The 10352-nt window shown below is 40.4% G+C and overlaps 1 protein-coding gene across 9 annotated transcripts in view; it reads left to right on the top strand.

The window, feature by feature from the left end:
* Positions 1 to 10352, top strand: part of SOX5 (SRY-box transcription factor 5) — a 618882-nt gene that overhangs the window by 453795 nt on the left and 154735 nt on the right. For 8 of the 9 annotated variants that reach the window (XM_015627613.1, XM_015627615.3, XM_015627614.3 and 5 more), the window contains one exon: positions 2314 to 2400. The exons of the other annotated variant lie outside the window; for it this stretch is intronic. In XM_015627613.1, coding sequence (XP_015483099.1) covers positions 2314 to 2400 — 87 coding nt within the window. The remainder of the gene's footprint in view (positions 1 to 2313; positions 2401 to 10352) is intronic. 9 annotated transcript variants of the gene reach the window in all.

The raw sequence follows: 10352 nt of genomic DNA, 5'->3' as shown, positions 1-10352 counted from the left end.
GGCAGCGGGGCTCTGGCAGCCCCGGCGAGCGGCTACTGTAGCTTTAAGGCGGCAAGTTAGACAGAAGACTTGTGTTTCTTTACGAGCGAGCCACGGCGAATATTTTGTCTAGCCGCGGGGGAAAAGCTTTGTCGTGGACTTTGCTGACAATGGACTTAAAAGTAAGGCGGGCTGCTTTTGGTGCCTGGAGGCTCTGGAGCCCATTGTCAGCTCACAATGGATCCCTATTGCCGCATTCCTGCTTTGCAAAGGTTTTTTGGCTTTTAATGACTGACAGCTCTCCGCCGCAAATGCCGCATTTGCTCCGGCCTGTTTACACGCTGTTGCGGAGTTTTCAGAAAAGCACAGAGGAATAATAATTAAAAAAAATAATAATAAAAAAATTAAAAGAAACAAGGAAAAGGGGCAGTGTTTAGCTGACCTATTCACGTTGTGGGGAATGGTTTCCTTCGTGGGTGCTTCGAGGGGACGGACGAACTTCAGCAAGTGCCCGGAGCCCGGCGGCGCCTCCGGCTCAGCGGCCCCGGCGCAGCCCCGTGCTCTGTGCGGCGGCTTCTCCTGCCCGCATCCCTGGGATTTAATGAGATTTAGAGATAAGTTTTAGAGATTCTGGCAGAGAAACCTCACTCGGGCAAGCCCGGGGTGATCAGCACAGGGAGCGCCCGCGGGTGCGCAGGAGGAGATCGGGGTGGTGCAACGTGAACAAAAATGTCAAGGAACAAAAACACCCTCCTGTGCTGTCGGTGGCATCCGAAGGTTGTCGCTGCTCTCCCGGCGAGATGCGGGCACGGGGCCGTGCCCGGCTCGGCTGTCTGTCTGTCTGTCTGTCCTCGCGTTGTGTCTGAGATGCAGGAGAGCATCCCTGTGGCCGGGGCACTGCAGTTGGCTGTGCATTAATCGTGCCCCACCGGAGGGGGCTCGGCCCCCCGGGAGCGGCGGGGGCTCTGCGGGGAGAGCGCTGCCCGCAGAGCCGCCCCGAGGAGCCGCAGCGCCTCCGAGCTCCAAGTTGGGGCTTAAGAAAGGAGGTGGAATTAGCCAAACGAGATAATGAAGGTTGCTCATAATGGTTTTTACTGTGGGGAAAGTTAACCAGTTGCTAATAATTGCATGGTCTCTAGGCCAGACGGTCCCTTTGATAAGTTAACATGTACTCCCTTTATGCTCCTGGTAGGGGGTAAACAAATGCCTGAACAAATACAAATACACATAAACACAAATGTGGAGAATAGCAGTATATGTCTTAGATCCAGATAATAAGTGTGGGTATTGTTATTTAGATGGCACATACTGGGACACTTATCTTTTAGTACACTCCATTTTCTAACTGAATGCAGTGCTAATCGTGGGATTGAAAGCTATTGTAATTGTGTACCCATCTAAATGCTGACAAGAATATACAATTACATTGTTTGGAATTGAGTTTAATGTTCTCTGAATTTTATTAGCATTTATATTTACTTATGCATTAAAATTCTACACAAAAAGAGGTCAGAACACAAGAGTTGCAGACATAAATATCAGACCCATCCACACCCTCACTGTTTTTTTCCTGAAAATACTGAACAAATATTTTTTTTTTTTTTTTTTTTTCAAGGAAGTGATAGAATCTGAAATGAGCAAATAATGGGTTTCCATTCTAAGCAATGCCTTTTCTCCCTCTGGATTTTGCAGTCTTTTAGAGCTTTTTTCCATACCCAACTTTTTATTATTATTTATAATGCATGTGTTACCGGAACATCTTTCCACAGTGTGCTTACCACCACACGATGTTTAAACACACATTATAAAGTGGATGTAATTGTAAAGACTCAGAGGGATATAATTACATGTAGCAGATTTAGGAGCTAATTCTTTGCTTCTCTCTCTCTTTCTCTCTCTCTCTCTTTCTTTACTCCACATTTTACCAACATAATTATTTTTTGACTGCAGACTAACACCCAGAAACTGACAGGCATCCATTATAGGCAGCAACTTGTTCACTAAATTGAAAAACAATGAACTGCAGGTTTATATGTGCCCATTGTAATACAGAATTACCGGAGCTTTGTTCCACTGGAGGAAAAAGCTAATGGTTTTGAAACAGCAGGTGACAAAACACATTCAGTTTTTTGGTTTTTTTTTTCCTTTTTTGTTCCCCCCCCCCTTTTTTTTTTTTCCTCTTCCCTCCCTTCTTATCAGTTTGTTGATGAAGTCATTACGAACTGGGGCCCAGAATAGGGTTGGCCTTATTTTTAGCAGATAGACTTTTAGTGAGTTCTAATGTGGAGACAGTCATGTTGATTTGCTTACATTTTTTTTCCCCCCTTCACTCAGAAACTCCCAGTATTGAAAAGCTACTATCAAAGGACTGGAAAGACAAGCTTCTTGCCATGGGATCAGGGAACTTTGGAGAAATAAAAGGTAACGCTGTTTCTCTGCTAAAGGAAATTAAGAATGGATATACAGATACGACTGGCTTTATAGAACTTTGTCTGCTTCTCTTCCCCTCCCCTTCAAACATGGTAATTTGGGGTTTAAATGAAATGTATGCACTCCCATCTGTGATAATATAAATCAATGAAATGGTATATTGGCCTAAGTGAATGAATTTACATTAAGCTTTTGTTGCATATATTGTTCTCTATTATAAACGAACACATCCTATTGCTGGATTGGGAAAAAAAAAGTATCAGACATATGTGGTATCAGTTTCTGAAATTTGAGGGTGATCTGAATTCCTTGTTTATTTTTGGACAGATTTTGATGATGTAAATTTTTTAGTTTTTGTTTTTTACTTTTTTTTGCACGTAGGGAAAAATAAAAAGAGCAAAGTTTGTGTAATGATACCTCTAGGTACTGAAATTAGCCAGTGCAGATTTTAAAAGACAGCGTACAACATCTGTGCACTAAAGCATGTTCTTTTAAAGCCGTACTCCAGAAGGAAAATGACAAAATTTGACCACTCTCCAGCAGCAGTAGTTCCTGCTTTGCCAAGATATTTCCCCATTTTATATATCTGAGGTCATTTTAGGGAACCTGTGGTTGTTTTGTTTTCATGTAATTTAATATTTTTATAATTCCTCTGCAGTGCTTATGATGAGGAACTCACTCAAAATACACATGTCAAAAATTTTAAGTTTTCAGAGCAGCCATTATCACTCTGAAAAGAAACAGTGACTCTGATTCTTCTCTTATTTATATCAGTGTACATCTGGAGTAGCAAAATCCAAGTCAGTGCTGTTTTGGAAATGCGAAAGTAGAATGAAATTAAAATTAAACCCTTTTCTGGGTATATAAACTGGATTTAGTTTCTCTGCATTTTTTTTGGTATGTTTACTTACTAATGTTGTCCCTGATGTAGGGATCCCCACTCAGGCAGGCTCCCAAACCTCCCAAGCCCGACAGGTTTAAGGACCACGTGCACAAGAGGTTGGCAGTATTCAATAAGGCATGCAATACAACATGCTCTCACAGGTTAATGGGTTGGTGCATATGCAAAAAAAGTGTTATTTTAATTATATGGGCCTTCCAGCCTGTCACCGATAAGCCACCAGCATTAGTTTGTGCTATTCCACTGACTTACCCAAGCAGGAAAATATGCCACTTGTTTCCCCAGGCTTCTCCCTAGGAGGCTGTAAATCAAAAATATATATTCATTACATAAGTAGAATAACTTAGAATATGGTACTCCAGCCCCCAGTAGGCTGAGATGATGTTGTTGTGGTGGTGATGATGATTATTATTATACAGAGGGCAAAACCCTGGGTTCTTCATTCCTGCCCCATGTGTGTGAAGCAACAGGTCATAAAGAGGAAGAGCAGCCACTGGGCTTACCTGGGAGTTGTGGGATTTAAAAGCACATTGTTTCAAAATGACATCATCCTTTGCCATGAACTGATGAATCTTTAAGATCTTTCAGGGACGAAGTATGAGGAGGCATCTTTCATACCCACTTTTGGGTATGTATTTCAGCAGACCTTGCACACTGTATGGAGCCTCTTTAACTCTTGACACACTGGAACCTTTAGAAGGACTCCCAGTGATTCTGCAGTGCCTTTGGACTCTGTAGAGCTGCTCTGAAGAGTGCTGTGCACTGAGAAGGTGGTCTGTTCCCAGCGCCTATGATCTTGTTCTTTTGGAGGGCAATCTTTTTTCTCCTTTCCTCTTTTTCCCTTTCACAAGCTGAACTTGAAAGCAGCAGCAGCCTATATGCTACCACGAGAGAAATTCAACAGTCCTTTCAGTCGTGCCTGGGGGAAAGGATGGGGAGCAACAGCACAGCCTCAAAGAAGACTTTTCTTTGCTTTAATTTTTGGTTTTTAGCTTTATATTTTGAACACAAGTCGAGTTATTGTTCTGTAGCTCTGTTCAAAAGCCTCACATCTAAGGCTTTTTAGTGCAACCGTGGTTCTGTGGTTGGGGGCATGGTTATTAGGTGTTTGGATCAAGTTTGGCAGTAAGCTGTGAAAACAGGCACTGGTTTATTTTTCCTACTGACTGCCGTGACAGTTGCAATTATTGTCCATTGTTCCTAGGTGGCTAGAAAGGAGGGAGGATACAATGGAGCATTGCCCTCTGGGGGTAAATGAATTTGACTTACAGATTCTTGGGGGGTCAGGCAGGCTGATTATTTAGTGCCCAGGAATGTGGTTTTCATGGCACCATCAGCCTGTGAGCAGCCAACAAACAATGGCTCAGCTGTATTGCAGCTATATTTAGTGAGGCAGCAGCAAAGGTGTGCAAGTTGAGCTGCTCTGTACCCACATACACGTGTACAAACACACATATATTATGCTGCAGAATTATTCCGTCATTCTATAGTTACGAAGTTTTCCAGTTGTGATTTTTAAATTAACTTCTTTCTCTGTATTTGTCCTGGCAGCCGTGTTTTTTCCGCCCCTCATTTCTCTATTAGTGATATTTGGAAACCCCCACTTGGGCACTGTCTTCTTATTAATAAGACACCCTGGAATGTGGAGAGCACTAGGAGCTGTACTGCCCAGCTATCTTACCCACTGAATAGTTTTTTCCATTTAACTGTTCAAAGTTTCATTGTGCTTTTCATTAGGTCTGGGGGAGTTTTAGTACATCATGTGTGAAAGTCTCAGCACTAAGCTACATATTGTTAATGCCCAAGTCTGTGTTATTACCACTGAGTTTTATTCTCTGAGAGAGATTAAAAGAAAGGGAGATGAAGAAGAAGACTTTATTTTCTATTAGCGTGATTTCTTTTAGGTTACAAAGCAGTAATATTTTATTAAAGATAAAGAAATCGGTGAATGGTTGGAAGTGACCAGACATCCATGTTTTGTATTCAGTTGTTTCTCTTGGTTGCTTTGTTACCTTTGGCTGCTACTTTAAACCCCCCTTTCTTCATCTGCACGCCTGTAAAACAGAACCATCACTGAGTATCTGCAGAGTGCCAGCTGCAAGCTGCAAGATCACAGTTAGAAGGATCTATATATTTCCAGTTACTAATTGAAAAGGAAATGTATTGTTTTATTCCACAGATGGACTGAAAGCTACTGCAAGGGAATACTCTTAAAATGAGGCAAAATCTAGAACCTTTCATATCTGTAGAAATTATAACTCAAATACCTGTGTTTGTTCAGAGGGATAGTCTGGGGCTAAATTACAAGTTTGGGACTAGAGATTTCTTAAGAAATTCTGTTTTGATATCCATGGAATTTTTACTCTGCTCAAAACAAGTCACTGTATTGCAAAACCTACAAAGCGTGTTGTTAAATTGAGGTATTTTAAAATGAAGCTGTAAAACTGTATGTTGAATTGGTTAAAGCCTGTTCAAACTTACTTATATCCATCATATTCAAAACCAGGGCTCAAAAGGCCTCTGGATTATTCATGGATAATGCAGTTTATTGGATTCAGTGGAGCAGAGAGATCTTCAGGTCTCAAACTGGTCGTCTACAGGAAGGAAAATCATCCCCCTTTTCTGCTGTCAGTGTAACTGCCTTGTTATCTGTGCATTGCAGCAGGAAAGTAGCTGCTGTCCTCCAGTGTTACTAGGAAAAGGTATAAAAATTATTTCTTAAATATCAGTAATCATTCCTAAATATATAAAATTAACATGAGGCTTCTCTTTCACTGGTTTCTGGGCCTCAGGAGCAGTACTGGCCCCTCAGGTGCATCGTGGGCACACTGGGGTGAGTGAGGCAGCTTTAACCATGATGAGAACTCTTCTTAAAATCCCCTTGGAGTGCACACTTGCTGCTAATCTTGTCCATCTTTCTATTGAAACTTGTCAAGACATAATAATGCATATTTTATATGTTCCCCACTTAGCTAATTTTGAATAGATGTGTGGAACAAAAGGTTAAACAGACTTTTGTTTCTAGTCTTTCTGGGTAGGTTTTCTGTTGAAGGCATTGTTAACAGTGATTGTGCCTAAATCTCTCAAGAAAGACTGGGAAAGTCTGAATCTGATATATTTTTATTGTTGTTTGAACAACCTTTTCTGTTGTGCAGGTTAGTTTGTAAACAACTCAGGTGAAGTGTTCTCTGCCCTCACTGTGAAAGGGATTGTCATTAGGTTAAAATCAAATTCAGATTTGATTAAAATTTGGTTAAAATTGAATTTAAATTTGGTTAAATTGTATCCACTTAAGTCTAGGTGACTCCAGAGACTGTGTTAGAGTAACCACAGATCTATGGATGTAATTGAAAGAGAGATCAGCCTATCAATCCTGATCTTCAACTCACGATAACACAGACATTTGTTTTGCATGAGAAACTGGGTTCCAAATTCCACGAAGTGTCAGTGCAGGTATTGTGTCAGGCTGTGTTTGATGTGAGATGTGTGTGCTGAAGACTCTGATTTTGCTCATGTGCAGAGAAGATGGGGCACGAGAGAGTGCGCTGTGAACGGTTTTAGGACTGCCAATAATGGATAAAGAGAAATAATCCATTCAGCGATACTATAGCTCATCAGAGCCCATGAATTAAAGACATATGTTATGTAGATTCAATGTATGGATTAAAACGGATAATCTGGTAGGTGACACACAGAATCTTGAGATAAGTGAGCTATGCAGATTCGGTATATGGATTGTGACGGATAATTCCATTTAAGTAATGCTGGACAAGTTGAAGACAAGTAAGCTTCGGGTAGTGCTCAGGTTATGTGCAGTAATCCAGTGAGTGACACTTTGGATCACATAATCTGTAAACTAAAGACAAGGAAGCTGGGGATTCTGCATTTGGATGTGGACAGGAGGAAGGAGGGGGAGAGGAAGAAAGATTATTCATGGGGAATACACTGGGTTTAAACCTTTGACTAATACACTACAGATCCCCAGGAGATGTGTGAAAGCTGCACGCTTTCTTAGGAGCTGTGTGAATTTTACATTTGCAAATTAATGGTTCAAAAGTGTTTGCAAACTTGTGTCAACTGTGGATGCTTTGCATTATTTCTTTGTGGGTAGTATTGTAAGTGGAGTGGCAAGAGAAGGAGGGTGAGAGTCATAAATGAAAGAGGTAAGATATGTTGGATTGTCAGTTTTTAACTGGTAAATTCAATATTTGTTGCAACCTGCTTAGTATCTTCTTCTTTGTGTTTATTTTTTGAGGGATTTAATAGTAGCAAATTGGAAATTGAGCTTTAGTCCTTTGTTAATATTCCTGAAGTGCTGGGGTGCATGGGAACCTGCCCACTTGCACTCAGGGAATCCTAAGTTTCAGGAGGAAATTTGGCAGCTGCCAAAATCGTGGAGGTTGATCACAAGGCGATGTGATACTGTCAGGCTGCAGGGAAGTAGCCAGTGCTAGCTGGGCCACACCAACGCAGAACTTCTTCAGGCCAAAAAAAAGCCTAAGGTAGAGATTGTGACTGGATGAGGCTGCTGCTATTTGACCTAGAATGGGAGTTTAGTTGAGGGTTGTGTATATGGGAAGGGAGGGTTGAAGGAATCTCTTTTAAGGCATTTAAAAATGTGATTTTACGGCAAAGCAACCAATTAGAGGTTGTTCCAGGTTTTTGTACATAAAGGTACTTAGTTTGATCACAAAAAGTCAGGTTCTAGTTTTATTTTTAAGATGTGATTATTGATAGAGACAATAGAATAAAATTGAACTAATTAACGTAGCAAATGCCAGTGACTTTGTTTGAAGATATGGGGTCCAAACAGCTATATTTAAAAATGGTTCAGAGAGTTGGTTTACAAAAGGGTCCTAAAGCTGTGCTTGTGGTACTAAAATTACCTGAAAGATGTGCTGATAGAGCTGAATGTTACTGAGCTACAACTGCCAGTTTGTCAAAACAAAACAAAGCAAATACACACACACACACATGTGCACACACTTTTTACTCTTTTCCTGCATAAAATTCCAGCAGCAAACGCTATTTTCCTAGCCTAGTTCTAACTTGTTGTCTAGACAGTAAAACAATTAATAACTTCTCAGAAACAGTCTCAATAGAAATGTTGTCTATTCCTTTTGGAACCTTGACAATAAGTTGCTAACCTGGTTGAATACCAAGCTTTCTTTGTGGTGTACTGTACCAAAACTTTTTTCTGACAGCAAATAAAGAGTACTCAGTGACAGGCTCTTTCCAGGGCTGTGAAACAGCAGAGAGCTGGTTTGTTACAGAGCAGACGGCTGAGCTTTTTTTCCCCACAGAATATGAGTTCTTGAGGATAGTAATGGCAAAAGAGGGTAATTGGTCATAATTTGGTTTTATTCATTCTTCAGCCTTGCACTCAAACATAAAATATGAAGAACGTCCGTGTGCTGAAATAAATACATTCCTTATATCTTGCTGTCCTAAAACGGATTTTTATTTGTCAAAGAGAGAAGATTCATGATATAAACCTGCAGGTACAGGCAAATCAGTTTGAATTGTGCACTTTTTCTTTCCTTGTTGCTTTTTCTGGTGACTTGCCAGGTAAAAAGCAGTCAGAAAGTTTTCTTTTATTATGCTGACTTGCCCTATCAGTAAGATGAAATAACTTAATTTAGCAAGGTGGGTAGTTGTAAGATGCCAGTCATTGTGTAGCAAAGTTTGCTTAAATACTTAATGAAAAATGCCAGTTTTCAGGTGTTTTTGTCCTGACAGCTCCAGGATTTAGTGGCCTGAGAAGCTGTGTTTTCTAGTCCATAGTAAAGCCCTCTCTGAAGTATTGATTAGGGAAGCGTCAGGGGAGTCAGCACACATTCACAAGCACAGACCCACATCCACCCACCAGCACATCCCAGCAAGTACATACACCACTGCTTGGCCATAAACATTTCACATTACTGTTCAAAAAACAGAGGAAGGAAGATGTTAAATTCTGAACTTACCTCAGGCAGTTAGATCTGTTTATCAGACTACTTTTCCTGCAGGAAACACCATCTCCCCATTGCCTCACACATGTGACTTCAGGTGGTGTCAGCAGCACGAATGGGAATACTCCTCTTCAAATTTATGTTATAAATAGGTTTTTAAATTTTTATTTAGGGAGTGCATGACACAGATTAGTTTGCTTTAAAGTAGAAGAAGACTAGGTGGCCTGTCTGTTTTACTTTCCTGGCTTTCTTACCGAGCAAAGTATTGTTGGGTTTGGATTTCTAATATGTCAAGGTTAAAACTGGAATGAGGAGTGAGGATAAAATAGTTGACACTGGGATAAGAATGATACTCTGGAAGAAAGATACCGTAAGAAAATCCTCTAGAAAAGATACTTATTTTTTGAACTACTGATAATTTTATTTATTCTTTGGATTTGGTACAGTTAGAACGAGTAGGATTTTACTCTTTCTGAGGATGGCTTAGTTAATAGACTGTTCAGTTTGGAAAACATTCCTCATATTTGTATGAAAACTGTAGCCTTTGCTAGCTTAGAAAGTCTACTGAAAAAACACATAATTTCAGGAAAAACTTGGAGGTGACTCAGTCTTTAGCTCATGTATGGGCTGTAGCTCAGTCCTTGTCACACTGTTGTTACATCAAAGTTACACAGAAACTGTGTTGTGGCACGGTTCTGTTGCTCGGTGAGTTGGATGACATCAATAATTGGTTCATTCATAAGGGTCCCCTTGGCTGAAACCTTACCTAGTCTCCAACTGGGTCAAACACAGACTTAATTATCTATTTAACATGTATTACTGTTAAAAGTCAGTGGGGAAATTCTTGGCCTTGATGAAATAGTTCTGCTGGTGACTTCATCGAGGCCAGCAATAAAACCTCCTACACCACATAAAGTTTAGAATGACTTTCGGCAAGTTGCTAAAAAGCTTCGTGCCTTAGTTTGCTCTTGAAAAACATAATGCATACCATTACCTTTCTACCTGCAAACAGTCTTTAAGAAGATCAATTAGGTAGTGCTTTGAAATCTAAAAATGCTTTATACTGCATGCTCTAATTATTATTATACATC

Source organism: Parus major, chromosome 1A, assembly GCF_001522545.3.
Source record: "Parus major isolate Abel chromosome 1A, Parus_major1.1, whole genome shotgun sequence".
In the NCBI taxonomy this organism is placed as follows: domain Eukaryota; kingdom Metazoa; phylum Chordata; class Aves; order Passeriformes; family Paridae; genus Parus; species Parus major.
The sequence above is the reverse complement of the archived record's forward strand: the minus strand, read 5'-3'. Positions and strand labels throughout refer to the sequence as shown.